The following is a 19,924-nucleotide window of genomic DNA, read 5'->3' as shown; positions in this document are numbered from 1 at the left end:
GGATCATGACTTTCCGAGGCCCTAAACACCTGCCACCTTTCTTCCCTCGGTGCTCTAAGCATGTGCTTATTTTGCGGTTAATCCGGCAGTGGCCGCAACTCTTCAAATGGATCATGCCGAAATACACCATCTTGCAAATTTTATTATGATATGCCATTGCATGAAATTTCGAAAAAAAAAGGCCAAATATAAATGGAAAAGAGCAGAAATAAAGCTAAGATTGGCAATACCTACTAAGCCGATAGTGATACGGATGCACATCGGTAGTTAGTTAAAAGTCGAGTCGTAGTGGATTTCATAACAAAAGTGAAATGGATAAATGCGTGTTGCAATGACACGAAGACTCAACCTATTCGATCATGTATTAGCAATCGACCTTGACATGAACACACCTACCTAAAGCTCCCCCTACATCAATCTGCTCAACAGACTCGCTCAAGATGATCTATGAGTATTTAAGAAAGAGTCAAAGTCCAGTATAGTCAATGGCTGAGATCATAACACTAGTCATATACAGAATATAGTCATGAAATCAAATTTATCTATAACTCATACTATCAAACAATGATTATCATATAAAATAGTCCAAACTCCCAAATTATATAAAAGAAAAAAAACGCATATGTTTAAAATGAACATTGAAAACAAATTCAAAAGCTCACATTTTCCATTCTAAAATTACATAACACATGATTGATAAAATCTGCTGATAGGTGAACCTGGCTGACATGCTTGATGAAAAATGGATCCTTAAGGCATGATATGTAATATTGAAAAATCGAGCAGAAACAATCAACTGGGACGGCATTGTTCTCATTATGATCTAGCCATCTTATAGCCCTTTTTCACTCCCTGGGAAAAGTAAGAAAATCCTATTCTATTCCAAAACTTTATGAATGACAAGCGAATTTCATTTTTTCCAATGTACTATTCTAAAATATTTATTTCACTCATGTAAGAAAATAACACCCAAGTATGTTTACTCATGTTCTTCCCACTGACCACGTCAGATAAGTCATGATATTACTTTGACAATCTATCCTCTGCGTTGTTGTTGAATGCTGAACTACTCTGGCAGAACAGATTATAACTCACAAGTGAGTTAATCACATTTCCTAATTAATTCTCACGTCAAAAACTCCATGTATGAGTTCAAAGGAAACTTATCAAACTCATTTTGCATAGCAACACCGTAGTTTCAGACTAATGACATTTCGATATCACGAAAGCATCATCTCAGTTGAACAAATCTCCTGCTGAAGGCAGTGGTGCCAGTCCACCAGTGACACTTGGAAGCATTGTGAGATCTGGTAGGTTCTGAAGATGTGACTTCAGTTCTTTGCGAACCTCTGATACTTTCGCTAATTTTGTTCTATACTCCTGTTGAAAATAACAAAGATAAATTAAATGCAGTCCATAACTAACAATATTGAATTACCAACCAAAAATATATTAATTCAATGCCTTATTTTTCATAAAACACAAATGTTATTTGGAATTGAAGTTGAACATAAGTGAGTACCAGCAACAATGACATTCGAAAAAGTTCAGTTCCTACTAAAACGGGTTAGGTAGAGAAGTACCAGGCAATTATGAACTTTACTTTTCTGAATTTGAATAAATTTTGCTCTCTAAAATGATAATGGTTTTCAAAGGGTCTTGTGTATTTGTTAAATAATCATTACTGTCATGCCATTATTTCATTTCAAACTTTACTGGTCACCAGTATAAACACTGATCATTCAGCTGCAGTAGGACTCTTCTTGATGATATCTTAAGCATCTGCTCTGTTTCTTTTCTTCATTTCTTGATATAATGTAATTTCTCCTACCCTGGTAGCAACAAAACTAAAAGAATCACAAAAAATACCTGTAATTTGTCTTCAGATTCTTGCAGAAGACTTTTTTGTTGTCTTATATAATCAGACAACATTCTTGCTACTTGTCTTCTATCATCAATTTCAGCAACAAGTCGACCATTATATTCGGCTAAAAGCAGACAAGCTTCATCCACTATTGCCGATAACTTTTCTGCACTCTCAATATCTAAATTATGACATAAATATGTTATAGTAACAAGAAGGACTGATATTTCACATTCCACAATCTACTTAGATATACTGAAGTATGTTAATATAATGTGATAGCCAATGTGCATATGAAAAATTTTATGCAAAGCCGAGAGAAAACCATAAGATATAAGTAGTTCAACATGTGATGTTGCCTACAATTAAATATTTAGAACGAGAATTGTTTTATAAGTCTGATCACATAATTTAAACTGCACTATTTAGTTAACCCATGACATGGCAGCATTAGTATTACATCTCAATAAATAACATCAACTAGAATTCAGTAGACATCTCAGTACAATAGGTTTTCAGATGTAGAAAAACCTACCAGCTATCTTATCCAGTCTTGATATATCTTGAACCTCAGGAGGCAAACTTGCAATTTTTTCACGAACTGCTGCATCTGTAGAGGCCGCATTCTCCAATTCTGTTAGAGCTTTTACTAGATCTTCAGCCTGGATGATACAACAATATAAAAATAGGTTGAAGATTCTCTTGTTATTTTCTAAACCTGCCTGACAAAATTCTTATGGGAGTTATGAATATGATGCTTTAGGTTTGAAATTTCTTTCACGTTGAGGCTTAACTGTATGAATATCATATTACAGACAATGTTATTCTAAACATTTTGTCTTTCTCCTACTAGATGAGTCGGTAGATCTCATTCCTACGTTGGAAGGTTCCGGATTATCTTAATTTCTATGCTATAAAATTTTACCCTGAGTACCTCGTTTTTCTTCTGGCAGTCTTGTTTTGGATTGTTTCAGTAAATGTATGAATTTGGTGAATCAAAGTACAAAAACCTGATCATACTCACAAATATTTAAATTACTTCATTAAGCTACAGACTTTTACATACTGCTGCGAGTTTTCAAATGATGCTAAATAAAAAATCAACCTCTGGAGGATCCCTCGGTGATAAAGTTAAATAATCATCATCCTCTTCTTCTGTTATTAATTCATCGAGTCGGCTTTTCTTTCTTACAGGTTTTTCTTCTTCTGGAGCTTTTGATGATGAATCAGCAACTGCAACTTTCTTCGTTGGCTGTACTTTCTTCGTTTTCGGTTGCTTTGTTTGTTTTGATACTGTTGGAAATGGTCACAAAGTAATTTCACTATTTTTAATCATGGAATTATGAATTTACATGACCAAATCTTAAAACCCCAAAGTTCTTCGCAATATTCGAACAAACAAATATACTCATTTTTTATTATAATGCAGAGCAGCATCAATATGTATGAATCATGGATGAAAAATCCAATTTATTACCTTTCCCTATAGACTTCCTTATTTGATTGACATATTCCATTTCAAATACAGCCCTCTCTTGCCAAATGTCAAGAATACGAAGAACGGATTTCATTGTTTTTTCATCAGCATGTCTGAAAATAAATTTGTTTTGGATATCGAGGGATAAATAGCAATTATAGCAAACTAAGCATTACATTGGTAGATGTTCATCAGATAATTAAGTTTCCAATTTTATCTATACAATTTGCTTGTACCAGAATGAACATTTTTTTGAATTCCACAGATGAAATCTAAAATTATTGTGGATTTACATTGGAACTTATAAACGAAAAAAAAACATATAAAATTAAATAATACATAAACAAATGGTATATACTTAGCAACGTGAGTAAACGCTGTTATCAGTACTCCACCAAATGCTTTATGAAACTCTGGACCTTTCTTTTTGCAATTTTGCAGAATGTCATTTGCAAGGTAGAGGAAGGTCAACTTTTTGCTGGTTTTTGCTAAAATGAAGATATATTTTAATATGTTGTTTGAAAATATATCATACTTAGTTATACCCGATCCGTAATAAAGTTTCACTAGCCTACTTTCTTACAAATTGTCTGTTTTGAAAAAAAATGGGTTTACTGCTAGTCCCTCCTGTTCTTTTACAATAATTCACAACAGAATGATCTTATGATACTGTGATAAATAAGTCAAGAAAATTGTTTAAACTGTCAAAATCATTTCACATTACCTTTGATTAGTTCTGTTTGCCAAACTTGTATAATTGTTTTTGAATGACGACGGTGATGTATCAGCCACAAAGACAGTGTCTGAATGATCTGCATTGAGTTAGTCAATTCAGACAACTTGTCCACAAGTGCAGCTTCTGAGAATGATGACATGTTGGACCGTTACCTGGTCACCAACTATGTCTATCTAACAAAACCCGGAAACCAGGAATACAGCCAGAACCATGCAGTACTGTAACGAATAATATCAGTATATTAATATTATAGGCTAATTCTATACAGACTAAAAGATCAAAAGAAGGCAATTGTGAATTAGGCACTTTTCAGTCATTTTGAAAATTGGCAAAATAAGGCTGAAGGAGACTGAACTAACATGTGAACATGGGCTAGATTTTAGCCACACAAGCAAAGCCGTCTACGCACGGACAATTAGAATTAGGATCGCATTCTGTCATATAGGTCATTATAGGTACCGTACCGTACAGTTTTAGCTGCATTGGTACCATATTGTCCAATTTCAATTTCAGAATTTCTCCTTTTTAGGAAAAATGAAAACCCACGAGTTCAAATTTCAGATAATACTGTAAGTGTAATACAGTAATAAATGTCACGCCGTTAGTTTTATTGGCACCACTTTGCTCGAGATACGATACGGTAACAATGCATAATTTGCCATACCTATCTAATATCTATACTATTCATAAGAGAACCAAACTAGACAAATTTGCGACTTGAATACCTACTTTGGCTAGAATCAAGTCTCACGAAGTTATCATCTAACTGCAGAACTGGCAATTGAAATAGCCAGAGTCTACCGTGTGCGCACCAGCTTACCGGAGTTTCGAGGCGCAGTTCTTACCACTTCATGGCAGCTCCTGCCACGAACGTACCGCGGCGTCTCTTGCCATGGTTTCATCGCTGTATTACCGGTATATTTACAAAGTCATGTACAATATTGTAGTTTATCATGCGGAAATATATCGACTTAAACCCAACCCCAAATACATCAAAACTGTACTTATAAAAAAAGCGTTCCAACTTACCCGATATGGTACTCCTGAAGTATGAGCAGCAAGATGCCTCACAACCGGAACCCTAAGCTGATACACGACCTGAGTTCAGGTTGTGCGCCATCTTGGAGCGCATACTTCAGGAGATACCCTAATATTTATCACCATCAGTGGCAGCCCTACTATTACAGCCGACATGCCATGGTTACGGCAGCAAAATTGATGGTATTCGATTTGCTGTTAAAAAGTCAGTCGCAATGGGTTTGGTCCAGTCGTTGGTTTGGTCATAGCGCAATGGTTTGGAAATCCCGCCATGGTTTTAATGTAGCTCTAGACGCCACAAAATACTTGAAATTGCACTTAGGAGTTTCCGAGCATAGAATGTATTGGCATAGTTGATTCAAGTTTGTATGTATCTTAAACCACTTTATCATCATTCACCAATGCCGAATTAGTGTAGTTCTTCATGACTTTTGACTATCCAGGCCACTTCATCACATTGCATCCCACACGTTGTCTTTTTGGACACGTAGTGGACATAACGATCGTTTCAATATTATGTTGTTGTTGTTGTTCTTGTTCTTTGACACGTTCTTAAAAAGTCGCTTTTCTCTTCGAATACTGGACCAATTGCTTTGAAATTTTCAGTGGTTGAAGAATAAAATTTTCTCCAGAAGGCTATATTTTTTTTTTCGCTATGACGTCATCAAAATTATGTGACTCTACGTGTCCATATATTTGAGCATAGCTCTCTTGTTTTATAAGGTTTCTCATTGTGGATTCGAAACAGTTTTGTAAAAATAAATAAATGGTGAAAAATTAATAAACATAGAACATAGTCACGTATAATAAATAAATATATTCATAAACATAATCCAGTATTATCAAGTAATTTAAATTGTTCCATTGTTGATTCCAGATAAAGTTCACCATGTTTAACAGTAAATAGACATTATTTCACATGTTTTTTAATTATCGTTGGCAGAAAAATAAAAATTAATACAATTATTCATAGGTTCTTGCAGATTACGTCAGTCCTTTTGCGTTCAGCACATTTCCAAAATAAATGAGATATAAATTCCGGTGCTTGAGAACAAAATACACATAAATCATTTCCAGAAATATGTTTAATCCTTGGTTTAACTTTAACTGAAACATTAGTTTATAATTAAAGGTTTTTATATTATTAGATAATATTTTACAATGAATATTTAAACATGCTTCTTCCAAGCAACCATCTCTAAGAAACACTATCCTTTCACCACCACTTACCACACGTTATCTTTGTATCAGATTGAATGGATCATTATTAGCTGAAGTATTTTAAAAGTACAACATCCCGAAAGTTCCAAACATTCGTCAATTTTTTTCAATAAAGTTTGTGTTTTTTGTAACTTTTTTACGAAAGTGTGCTGGTGAGCGGGCACATGATTTTTCTCATATTTAAAACTGCATTAAAGATTTTGCTCGCTTCCCGGGATTCTCCATTTTTAATTTGTGTGTATTATTTATTTACCACCCCCCCCCCCAAAATGAAGTCCCCCCATGGGCATACTACTTCTATAATAGAAGCACTTCTCTATATCATCAACCAAGCAGTAAAAAGCATGGGTTCATCAATTATCCTAATATCTGCGCTATTTCAAATGTGATTAAAGCTAAGATATATAGAATAATATCGTAATTTTTCAAATAAATTGTTTCCTCTTTGAATATATTCTATTTCTATATTAAATATTAAGAAAAAATTCTGAATAGTTAGGTTGGTGTGATAGAGCTAGATTCAAGACTTTGCGCACATATATATTGGAATAAAACTATAAAGTCAAGTCATTTCTTTTCAGGGACTCTAACACTGCTTCAATGGATTCCTTAACGTTGCAATAAAAGTCTACTGACCAAGAAATGTTTGTTGTCCACTCGCACCGGAGGTGCTCTGTATTGTCACTGGCTATATATTGCCATATCTCATATTCTATTAAAGTCTCCCACTTGAATACTAATGAAAATTTTCAATTTGCGGAAACCTGTACCGACTTTTATTTTTATGTCTCTTAAATAATCATTCAAAAAATTTAAAAAATAGTGCATGACGACATTGCTGTAATAAAACTTATTTACAATTGGATTGTCTATTGCCATAAACATTATCACATTAATATGAAATTAAATATTAAATGCTAGAATAAATAAATACTATAGTTTAATAAAAGTAGATTGAAGATAAATTCAGTTGATGGAATTGGTTACGAAATTGCACTGATTCACATCTAGCTCAAATTAATTTATCATCCTAGCAAATTACTTAGCCTATATACGTAGGGTTAGTAACGTCATTTCGGCAGTATACATACTATTTTCGAAAAATAGTTTGAATGTCGATTTTTGGAATGCTTTCAGATTAACTAAATCAAGATTATAGTTTTTATTAAATGAGAAGGAATCTTTTCATTTATGCAAAGACGAAGATTGATATTCGTTGTCAATGAAATCATTTTTTCAATTTGTCACGTAATTATCGTCATCCCAAGAAAGGCATTTTTTCGAATTGCTGCACTAACGATGCCCTGGAAATATTGTTTCGGCAGACATTTTCGTCGTTTCTCGTTTGCAGTGTTCTTGCCGGAATATATTATGAGGTACACTATGGCTGAATATCTTTTCAGTCTATTCTCGTTAGCACTTAATTTTAGTTAACCGGCACCACGTTAAATTACGAATCGGGCACAAAGTTCGGATTATCATGGCTTCGATCCTCCGGTAAAGTTTTCTTGTGATCAACTTCAGTCATGGCGATTCCTTGAATTGCGTCAGCTGATTTTGTAGGCGAACACGTCGTTTTAACAGCGGTACTCTCGGATTCGTCGGCTTTCGGTGGCGGTGATTTGTAGGTCTTCCACGCCAACGCGAAAAAAAACACCGAAAACGCCTGTGGAACAAGACATATAATAATGTTTGAGTATTTTTAACGAGTATTTTTATCCTTCAATGCAATTAACGTATGGTATTGCAACATATATGAACGTACCTTCACCACTGTTAGTACAATCGTCATATACTTTGACATATCTTGGTTGTTATATATTTTGCAAGATCCACAGACTCCGCATTGCATTCCCCATACCGTACAGGACAGATCTAAAACTGCTCCGAGTATATTAGGCATGGGGACACTTCCGAGCAGTCGTAGGATCAGCCACTGAAAAAAATTTGTTGTAGGTGTTAAAACGAACGGTGGTTCAAATTTGCGAACATTTGCTTTCGCGAACATATAAAAAAATCAGCAATAAATGTGAAAACTTTTTGAAACACCTAATCAAAATATGTGGCAAATACCAGAAAAGAAGTTTAATTAAGTACCTGTATTCCAATTGCAAATGAACGCTGGAAATAAGGGACAGCCCGAAGAGAAGCCTGTAAATGATAAGTTGAATTATTTATAATAGAAAATTCAAAAAACATATAATATGTTTTGTTCAAAAATAACTTCCTGGTATATAGATTCCGTAACATTTCAAATATAGGTAGGAAATAAAGGTTGCAAATTTGGCGGTGGAATGACAGTCAATGTCAATTTATTGGTTAAAAAACATTTATAGATGGGTGTTATTGCATAAAATATAACAGTTTCGTATTTGTTGGAAAAGTCTTCTTACCTGTAATGCAGGTTGCGCACTTAAAAATATGAAAAACACTGCTAGTGCAATGATGACTGCAAATAGTCCCATGTTTTGACATGTATCTTGTACGCATTTTCCCTTAATTGCTGACGCCATTGAAACTTCGCTGATTGAGGATGAATCCAATACTCCTGAGCAGTTGTCAAAATTCTGTAAAAAGGATGAATTGGTTGGATCATATTGCTCCCTACTGTTCCGTGATACGTATCCAGGGGTTACGAGCCATTTCCGAAGAAAATTTCGATCCCTTGTGACAATGTCGTTAAAAGAGCAACATGAAACAACTCTGCTAAACTATCACGCATTTTATGAAAAATAAACAAAAAACTAATACATACCATCGCACTGACTTGGTCACATCCCGCGTCGCAGTAAGATAAATATGTCATATTGTCCGCGCCACATACCGGATCGTAAAATTCCGTGCTGCATCCACACGCAGTTGTGTTACAAATGATGTTACTTTGGCCATTGTACGGTATGGTTACTCCGGCAATTTCTAAAAAAAAACGGTTGAAATGAACAAGCCTGAAATATTATTAGAAACGCGTCCATTTATTCATTCATCGATTAAACAAAATATATTTATGCTGGCCAAACCTTTTTAAACGATATACGAGATACATTTATACATTTTTCAAAGCGACTACGAATTTGCTGCCGTACAATTTCCCCAGTTTTAATGGACAACTGTGCGGTCATTAAGAAAAAGGCAACGACAAAAATGGGTAAAAAATACTTACTTGTATTTTCACAATTCATGATGAAAATAAAAAGACATGCGAGTCCAAGAACTGAACAAATTGTACACATCCCCAACATTTTTCTAACAGTGAAATTCAGCTTTGAAACAACAACTCCACCGATAATTTGACCCAATGCTGATGACACAATTGCAATAAGACCTGAAAAATAAATCGTTGATAATGACCTTATCATTATAAAACATAATAAGGTTTTCGTATCGAATAAATGCTCTCGGTATTGCGCACACCGGTATAAGTTCACTGTAATATATATACATATGGTGTCGCAAATTATCTTTTTCTATTGATAGTTTGTTTGTTTTAACACCCACACTTCGTGACTTTCACATTTCAAATTGCAATTATAAATTATTATTATAATAAGTCAAAAATCTAAATCGAGAAGTTGATGCTGGCGTGCAAGAAGTCAATTATAGACTTAAATATTTTGAAATTATATATATATATATATATATATATCGGTATATCATATATTATATAAGGTATATAGATTATGAGTTAGGAGACAATAGAAAAATACAAATTAGCGTAAATACCATTTTAAGTTGTTAAAAGGATTTACCAATAAGAAACGCTGCATACGCCGCTGTCAACGAAAACATTGATTCGAAATATTTTGGTCCGAACGTTGCCACTCCCGCAATAATTCCGTTGTCCATCGCGCCAGCGAGTGATATTAGAACAATGGTCGGATTTTTTAATAAAATCCAAAGACAACGAGGGGCATCTCGAACACTGAAAGAAAAAGATATATATATGTGTCAATCACAAAAACACGTCAGAAGTGCGTTACTCTTTTAAATTTCCATACCTTTTTCCAAATTCTTCATCATCGCATACTCTGAGAGCGTCAGAATTTTGATGCATTTCATTCGCTCTACTCTTTCTATGTTTATCTGTGTCGGGGAGTTGTTTTGGAAACATTAGAATAGGAATAGAAAGGAGAAAGAAACAAAATCCTCCGATCAGAAATCCAACCCACCAATTTCCAACCCATAATACACTGTCGGGTGTGATATCGACTCTGTAAATATAACGTAGGCGTATGACAGAAATGAAGTTGGCGATTCGATAACAAATTACATAGATTTAAGCAATTCAGTAAGATATTTTTTTTTATCTGAGGTGTGTGATGATAATACCCACACAGTAATTCATGAAACAGCAACATTTGTATATAAATACGGTATATCCGTATTTGGAAGAAATTTACGTCTAACTATTTTAAATATTTTCTTGTTGGATTGGAAGATGTTTGAATATATGCAAGATTTTAGGAAAATTGTTAGAAAATAATTTATACGACCAAACATTTGTGATATTCTATTTATTGAAGTATTTAGGAACTATCTACAATGTATTGATGATACTACTCACGTTTCTCCTGGATTTGTGTAAATATTAAGAAGCTGCCCACCAAGTAGGTAGCCAAGTCCTGGCCCGATTAAAGAAACAGCATAAAATACACCTATGAAATGATATTAGTCTATTATCATGTATTAATCAAAGGTTGGTAATGCATTCGAAACTCTACGCCCAATGTAAGTTAACGCAACGAAATCACCACTCAGATTCATAATATATGAAAACTCATTGAAAGTCTTTTAATCGATAGATTACATACAACTACTTTTAGACACAACAAAATTTTTGAGTGATATTGCAGACAATATTTATTACAATGAATTAAAGGCTCATGTTACATGACATACAAATTTGAATTTACCGCCACGGGCAAAAGAGCGAAGATATATATTTATTAATTTAACATACAAGATAAAATCATAATTGCTATATGGGCTGATATAAAAGCAAAATGTTCCCATAATTTTGTAATACATACCATGGTATACTGAAGAATAAACTTGTTTAACGTTTTCATCAAGATAAGTAAGTGCAAGTGTATACAGCGGCGTTGTTCCAATACCGTGTAACAATTGACTTGTAATGAAAAAACCTCTGAAAAACGAGAATTTATATATATTACTAAGATAACAGTTTTGCAGCAACTCATGTAACTCAGTGTATGTGTAATTCGCATTGATGGAATAGTGATGTGGTTTTATTTTGCACTGCTTTTGAATTGGCATAACCATGACTGGTTTATGATTTTAAAAGAGTGGTTTGTCAATTTTAAGAGGGAAAACATAATTTTCAGCCGCGTTGCATAAATATCATAGAAAAGGTGAAAAAAATTCAATTGGTGCCAAAACAGTTTTACCAAAAAAATACAAACCAAACAGTGCGGATATCTTATTAACATAAATACATACATACCTATAAACTCGGATACTGGCTTCGCCGCAGGATGCAGAAGAAATATTGACGCAATTCACACTGTCTGGTATAATATAAGACGGGGCAATGAAATGGGGTAATGCGAATATAATAGAACCGACACCCATTAACATGGTACCCCATCCAAGCCATAAGGGTTTGTGTCCTCTTCCACCAACGTAGGTAACAAAAAGCAGACTGAAACAGGTGCCGATGTCATATGAGCTTGCAATGAGGCCTGTTTCGCTACTCTGCAGACTGAACCTAAAATAAGATATATTATATCAAAATATATCAACGTCGAATTTCATAACCGATTATTCCGGTAATCCAGTCCGCGAAAGAACGTGTCATAATTTGAAAACGATTTTATCAAATTGAATGCCAGATATTTTTTTTTGCCATAATAAGCGAACAAGTCTGATCTTATGGTTTCTGATTTGAATGAAATTAACGAATGAATAGATTTCAGTCGGGAACATCCGATTGAAACTTTCCAAAAATACATATACATCGGACTAATTACAATTTATATTAAGAAGCCTGAGTGGTCTACATTCATATTTCATTTTAATACAGCAACCTGAACAATTTTCCAGTTCGTTGACAAATGATTGCCCTCCGTAGCTAACCAACTGTAACTAAGATGTGGCTGGAGTCGCCTCCGATCTGGATATATGCGCCTAACATCGGCCTGGTGCCAAATTTTATTTTCTACCCTAAAAGTTGTATGTGGATGGTTGTACATTGAGTATGAATTGTGCCTTATAATTCGTACATAGAGGTTGCTTAATTTAATTTTTCTCATCAAATAAAATGATCGCTCAATTTAATGTTGCATATGACAATATATAAAAATTTAATCGCTGCAATTGTACAAAAGCACAGCTGAATGATATGGTGATTTATTTTTATAATTACTGTATATCAATTGAATTTCCCCGACTTTTATTATTACTTTCTCTCCCAAATCATATATAATGATTCATATCAACCTTGTTGGTTAATTTATGAATGGATAAGCTTTTCTTTGTGCATATTGCTTTCACTTATTTCAATTTTTTATTATTGACTCGTTTTTAATCTTGGTGTCGCAGACTTGTGATGACCATTCCTAGTCCTTCGCGACTTCCTGTCAATTGCGATGAAATCCGTTACTGTATTTGAAATGTACTGTAATACTGAATTTGTATTGTGATTTCTTGCACGACGAAATAAACTTATTGTCTATTGTCTATTGTCTACTTCCATATCCACGAACTCTTTCATATAAACTTATGTTACCATTGCCCGAATTCGCTAAGATCGCATATATATATGATGCATTTCTTTTTCATATTTAGTATTTAGTTCATTTGGCTGCGCTGCTGACGATGCCGAAGACAGGAAATGTAATAATTCATATTTGTGATGTCAAGCATGGGTTTTCATTACATGTTCAATCTTGTCAGGTACCAGAAATCGGTCGAGAAATGTAAATTTAGGTCACGAGGACAAAAATGTAGGAATTATGGGGTTTAGGAACGTTTCAATCACGCCCAAGCCCGTTGAGCTGTGAAATATCCATACGCCAGGACAGCATCTCTTTGTCGTGAAATCGAATGCTTCGTCGATCACGGTAATCGTGCCCACAATGCTTTAATCTAACAACGAGTCGCGAGAAGAGTGATATCAAACAGTAATGTTGTCATACCCGATTGTGCTATGAAAAGGTCTTGTGTAACATTACATACCTTCGCTCTAAAGTCGTGATTACTCCATTAATAAGCCCATTCATCACAAAACCTTGAAACAGGGCAACAACGCTAAGAAATACCAAGACTCCCTTTGAATTGTTGCAGTAATTGAACATAGGACATGGTATCCTGCACAAACAAATCAGTAAAGATGTTAATAAATAGCCTACCGATTCAGCTAAATTGATTGATTTAGTTTGCCTCAAACTTGACATTTTAGGTCAGTACTTCTGAAAATTCTCTGTTCCGTCGTGTTCTCTTTTATCATTTGGTCAAATTCACACTCTGCTTACCATTACAGCATTAGGCCATATATACTTAAAAAATATTTTTTTATGAAATTTTGGTACGTGAAAGTGAGACGATATAATTTTTTTGTTTAATTGTAATTGCTGAATATAATCATTTGGAATGTTCCAGCGCCACATCGTGTGAACAATTACGCCGCACTATGTGGTATTATACCTATACTAAGCAGTGGATCATAAATTACCTTCTACTCTTGTTGTTGCCACATTCAATCTGACATCCACATTGTTCATAATCTCGAATTTCAGCGACGTCTTCCACTACTTGTCCTGCTGTTGCAACGTCACTATTCGATGTAGGATGTTCATTTTCTTCAGACATTATACTATCATATTCTAACCAGAAAATTAATAAAAATCATCCGTTTACTATTAAGTTGTACAAATAAAAATCATATTGGAAAATATTTTAATTTGAACTGGGGTCTACTCTCTTTCCCTGTCGTTTTACCTCGGCATCACGATCATTGGCCATTGTTACAAACTTAATTTCATGATGAGGTATGAAGCCAGGTTTCTTCACAAAATCAAAAATATACCACAAATTTCAATAGGAGCTCTACAAAGATCTCCCAAAACAATACATATGAAGTTGCTCTTACACTAGAAATTCCCAGAATTTAATTGAAGAGACGACTACCTATAGAAACACTAACTACATGTAATATTGTGCATTTGGCAAAGATAGTCGCTTTGGATAGCCACTTATGCAGTTGACGATTGTCGCATCGCCTACGCCCTACGGCACTGTTTCTCTGGATGCTTTACAGTAAGTACAGAACTTACCTAAAATACAGAACTAAGAGACTCTGTTTTTGTATGCACGAATAATATCATTTAGCAATTATACGATATGTATCTGACAGAAAGATGTAAATGCTTAGGCTATTCGCGATAAATCTATCACCATAATAAGTGATTTAGAATCACAAATAGACTTGGAAATTATTTCTCTTATACTTTACTTAAAATGCGTATCGTTTGGGTTGTAATATCCAGAGAATAAAAACAGCCTACCACTACGAATCTCTTAGAAGTTAATGTGCTACTCGCCTGTAAATGGTAAACCATATTATGCTGCATTATGCGCCAAACGCTAACATTAAAAACAAGTTACCAAAACGTTAACAAAAACATCCACTAAACGGCAGGAAAAACTCGAGGTTAGCGGAGAACGGTCTAACGATTTTGGTGTTAATGTTCCGGTCTTCTACATGGATGGATGGACATGGATGTTCAGGTTTTTTTATTTATTTATTTTACTAAAAACTGCGCTCTCTGTTCGATAAACTCAAAAGCTGTTATGCATGCATGGGAATGCATTTCCAAATTTTCATTAATTTCATTCTGATGTTAATCTTTCGAGTCGGCTTTGATCGTCCTCATTGACACCGTAAAATGAACAGTTAACAATATATTTACTACTGACTCCGGTACTCGTTGTCTCTTTTCTATCTATATTTTTCTACCGTGTCTATGTTATTTTACGTTAAATAAAACTTCTGAAATGTCGTCACTGCGTATCCGTTGAAAATTTTGATAAAATTAACTCAATTAATGACATTTCTACATGTACAAATTTATATATACCTTTGGAAATCTTAGAAATGTTACTTTATTAGGTACTTGTATTGATGTTTCGAATTTTATAAAACCCTCTACTCAAATGTTGTGGCAACTCACGCGACATTGCCGCACATTATGATAATTTGAAAATTAAAACAACATCTTATCCACTGGAAATAAATTAATAAACAACACCATAACGCCTATATAACACTCAATTCATTCACTCATTCCAACTAAGCTCCTGATTCTTATGATGTTACCCAACCCAGTGCAATAATTTTAGTGGACGTTCTAAGGCCTGTTCACTGAATTTCAATTGTTTACTTCGACTGTATATATATTACTGGAACACATATGATAACTTCGCTACCTACACTTCGGGTCGAAGAATGAGTCTATTGCTTAGTTTCATAATTTATGAAATAAAATGATTTAGCCCTTCAGGCTGTTACCTGACGTAATTAGACGTTTTCTGACTATTAAATCCTGAAAAATGTTTATACCCGAAGGCGGCAGTTTATCATCGTCCAGTTAATCCTCATTTCTGGAAGTGATACAAATTTCAAAGCGTTATGAGATCAATTATTCGGTAACATTTGCCCATATCAATCTTACATCTAAAGAAATTGATTATGAATCACGTGAGCTTCATGTGCATCGCAAATTTCTAAATGAAATATTTTGGCCTCGTTTGGTCCATGATTATTGTAATGAGAAAATTCCCTGCGCTAGAAGTACCGGTGTCACGTTTACGCTTGCACTAATTAGAAAATTCTAATCTGAACAATTTGATTGATTGTTTTCTATTGATCATGCAATGGTTTCTTAGATGTTTACAGAACTTATTTTTAAGTGAAAATGTGCTGCATTTATATTGAAATTTCCTCTAAAAGTTTGGAGAATGGACAAAAACGCACTAATAGATTTTTAATCCTCATTCATATAATTTACATTACTTTTCCAGTCATGTATATAACACGTGGTAATTAAAATGTGAAGTGGCAGATGAGGCGTTACCTCTAATAGCAACATATTAAACTGAACTTTGTCCATATTATATAAATGTCTATTACATATGCATAGCTAATTCTCGGAGACATTTCAACTGCGAAGGTCATCGATAGTTTTCTGCTGTACAGCTCAAAATTGCACTTTGAATCATACTTTGACTGCATTATACAACTCATATAATATTAGAAATGATGTGGCAAAAAATGGTTCAAAGTGAGCATAGACCTCCCACATTCGGCAACTTTATGATGTACCTCGCCACGCAATATTTTTCTTTCATAGTCTTATAAATATCAAATTTCCTTTTCGGCAAAATATCCACATTCGTGAATACGCCTACTTTAAAATATTAGACAATATTATCCACAATTACAATATTAAAACATTAATATTTTAGTTACTGCATATTTACAAATCTTGCAAAAATCTTAAGTATATCGCATTATGTAACCAATTTGTTGATTCCTAAATATATTCTTATTCTATATAAATGTTAATGAAACTTTTGAGTCACATCAAGCGAATATTTATGTCTGATATTATGCCATACTACATACTGGCTATTCAAACCTACTCAACTTACTAATTCCTAACTTCCTCCACGCGTTTGCATGGACTGATTGATTACCGAATACAAAAAAGCAAAATGTATTTATGGTCTATACTCGAAAGTATACAAGAACGCTCATTTTTACTGAATTTTTTTTATCATATATGCAAATAGAATTTAACAATCATGTAGAAATTGAAATTTCTTATTACTCAACCTATATTTGAAACTGTTGTATTCACACAATTTTAAGGAGTAAAGTTACACGCTTTTATATCGACATCAAAGTGATTTAGAGCCTTATTCGGAGCGACTGATGTACACTTCCTAAATTTTTTCAAGTCTGACAATAGTATCTCGATTTCCATATTGATATAAGTGGGAGAGTATATAACTATAAACGTCATGAAATGCTGACAAATTCGGACTTCTTGAACTATATTTGCTGTAAACTGATTGTAACTTGTCATAAAATCACTATTCAAAATTGTACGACAGTAACTCTCCGTTAAACGGCCAGGCATAAATTATTAATCTTCAAACTAAAAATTTAAAAAACATTTTTAGAGGATATTTTTAGGCTCTCGATAAACAAAATTATGTGTTTGCGTAGCCACCGTTCACGAATTCGTGTATGAAGAACAGGCTGAATCATGCAATTACAATTTGAAAACAACGTTTGATCATAAATTCAACCATTAAAAAACACAGCTCATACAATTAATTTCAAGCTTGGACTTTTGATAAATCACAGTTTGTGCTTGTCTCAAGCTCGAACAGTAGTTATTTCTGATTATTGTAGCTACATACGGTGAAGACCTATTTGATACAAAAACGTGTTCGCTATCACTGTTAAAAATTCAAAACAATGTTACATCAATTTTACAGATATATATTTCATAGGGGCCTATAACAAATTAAAAACAATTTTGAAATACAATCAATTAAAAATTTACAGAAGTGCGGTAGGTCGAAGGTAACAATATGATGATTAACGGAATATATTTAACGAGGGTACTCCTGAAGTATGCGCACCGAGATGTCGCAGAACCTGACCCCTAACCTGGTACACAACCTGAGTTCAGGTTGTGCGCCATCTTGGTGGGCATACTTCAGGAGGTCCCTTCTGTGTCTATCGACTAACAAACATATTGTCTACTATGAATGACATCTATTGAATTCGAAAAATATCCAATGATTTGTCACTCAAGGTGAATAGTCCAACAAAAACAGCCTTACAAAATGTGAAATCGTTTGAGGTATACAGTTATGAACATCATGAACTGAAGGCTATTCGTCTAGCTATCTGAAACTGTGTTTGCATAAAACTAACCAATACTTTTACACTTAGTACCTCAACAAGATCTTGTCTCTGGCTCATACAATGTGAATTTGTTGAAATTGTTTCGTCACATTGGTACATGTAACAATATGATATCTATCCACATAAAAAAAACATATTACTCATTGTCCATATTTCACTATCCGTGAGCAAACAAAATCTACGCATCAATGAATTTCAATTATTCACCGGAGTTACTCTACCGTAAAACTTCCATAACTCTTGGAAAATTCATTTGTTTTGTCGTATATAGACTAGTGATGAAGTATTCCATTGGAGGCAACATAGTATATTCTTACATCCACTTTTATAGGCCACTAATATATTCATTCATTCCAAAAAGAATTAAAAATGATGCGTTATGAAATTTCCCAATCAATTAGCAGCACTGTCAAATCAGTTTATCTATCAGATAGTTGGTTCAATCATTCGATTTCAACGAAGACAAAATGCACGGTATTAAAGTATATCACGATTATACGAGTCACATCTTCGTCAATTAAAACTCAAATATCAATCAGAATTTCATTTATTACGTTATTATATGATAACTTCTTGGAATGTTTTCCAAATATCCATATTCGAATACCGTACTGAAACGCCTATTTCCCAGCAATTTCTTGAAATCAGAACTTGAACAACAAATTTTGCGTCTGATAGAATGTTTCCACTGACTTAAAACATAATACATACGATCGAATTTTTACGTTCGGTTTTCAGAAATGCATATTCTATGATGTTTTGCGACCTTTCATTTCCATAAGTGATGACTTCCCGCAATACAGGCATGTCCACGTGCACCAAGCCAGTGGCATTCTATGTTATGAAGTGCCCTGCAGTCGACAGATCACGCTTATGCATACGTATCAAACTCCTCACTTATTTGCCTCTTACTTTCATTAATCGTTTGCCTACAATCGATTATCGCGACTATCTCTATCTGTGATCAAGCCACAAACATAAAGTAAATTCATATGATTTTAATTTTAGCGGAAACTTGTATTACGTCACCCAAGCGATGACTCGCCACATAACGCGGTGTGTAAGTAGACTAGTTTTAATATGCTATATTCTCAAATTTTTATTCGGTTTCACGCCTCTATACATTATCTTGATAACACTTGTATGTATTACTTATAATTCTGCGTTTAACTTCGTTTCATGAAAGTTAAACACTCAATCTATCACGTTTTCCTAGGCGTGACTTATGGTCAGAACATTCACAAATATTTCGTAGCCATTTTTGTATCATTCTGATATTAGGCTTTCTTTCTGATTCCCGTTTTTCTTCAGTGACATTTTCTTTATTAATTGAAAGAGCAGCCCGCGGTTTCACCCATTTATTCGTATCTGGCCATCTTGTAAGAAGACTTGATGCGAAAATCGATTTTCTGAAAGTATGAACTTCTATTTCATATTTCATAATTAAACATTTAAATTTTCAAATTTGAATGAGGAAACTACCGTTAGCTTACGTGTGATCAATATTACATAACTCTCATTCGGGAATATAGTCAGTTGTGTTGACCAATACAAATGAAATCATGTTGCATGTTAATATAACAGAACTAAAGTAACGAATGTGAGTAACATACAATTATCTCACGTTAT

At 34.0% G+C, this 19,924-nt stretch overlaps 2 protein-coding genes across 4 annotated transcripts; both read right to left on the bottom strand.

The window, feature by feature from the left end:
* Positions 1-435: 435 nt before the first annotated feature.
* On the bottom strand, positions 436-4,944 carry LOC120347768 (regulation of nuclear pre-mRNA domain-containing protein 1B-like). Of its 3 annotated transcripts, none has more exons than XM_078117970.1 (8): positions 4,803-4,944; positions 4,066-4,295; positions 3,700-3,829; positions 3,342-3,454; positions 2,970-3,157; positions 2,400-2,526; positions 1,870-2,045; positions 436-1,380 (listed from the first exon to the last, which is right to left on the bottom strand). In XM_078117970.1, exons 2-8 carry the CDS (start codon positions 4,214-4,216, stop codon positions 1,237-1,239), a joined length of 1,029 nt encoding a protein of 342 aa, XP_077974096.1. In that variant the 5' UTR covers positions 4,217-4,295; positions 4,803-4,944; the 3' UTR covers positions 436-1,236. The 3 variants fall into 3 exon arrangements, with proteins under 3 accessions (XP_077974096.1, XP_077974097.1, XP_039273789.1); XM_078117971.1 differs by having other exon boundaries at positions 4,807-4,915; XM_039417855.2 differs by lacking the exon at positions 4,803-4,944 and having other exon boundaries at positions 4,066-4,343.
* A 2,138-nt stretch (positions 4,945-7,082) lies between these two features.
* On the bottom strand, positions 7,083-15,879 carry LOC120347756 (solute carrier organic anion transporter family member 4A1-like). The gene is made up of 14 exons (XM_039417837.2): positions 15,863-15,879; positions 14,027-14,177; positions 13,531-13,662; positions 11,798-12,061; positions 11,364-11,479; positions 10,898-10,988; positions 10,332-10,544; positions 10,083-10,255; positions 9,497-9,658; positions 9,092-9,252; positions 8,730-8,903; positions 8,434-8,487; positions 8,102-8,272; positions 7,083-8,002 (listed from the first exon to the last, which is right to left on the bottom strand). Exons 2-14 carry the CDS (start codon positions 14,161-14,163, stop codon positions 7,787-7,789), a joined length of 2,064 nt encoding a protein of 687 aa, XP_039273771.2. The 5' UTR covers positions 14,164-14,177; positions 15,863-15,879; the 3' UTR covers positions 7,083-7,786.
* Between the last annotated feature and the right edge of the window lie 4,045 nt (positions 15,880-19,924).

Source organism: Styela clava, chromosome 11 (genome assembly GCF_964204865.1).
Source record: "Styela clava chromosome 11, kaStyClav1.hap1.2, whole genome shotgun sequence".
NCBI lineage: Eukaryota > Metazoa > Chordata > Ascidiacea > Stolidobranchia > Styelidae > Styela > Styela clava.
The sequence above is the reverse complement of the archived record's forward strand: the minus strand, read 5'-3'. Positions and strand labels throughout refer to the sequence as shown.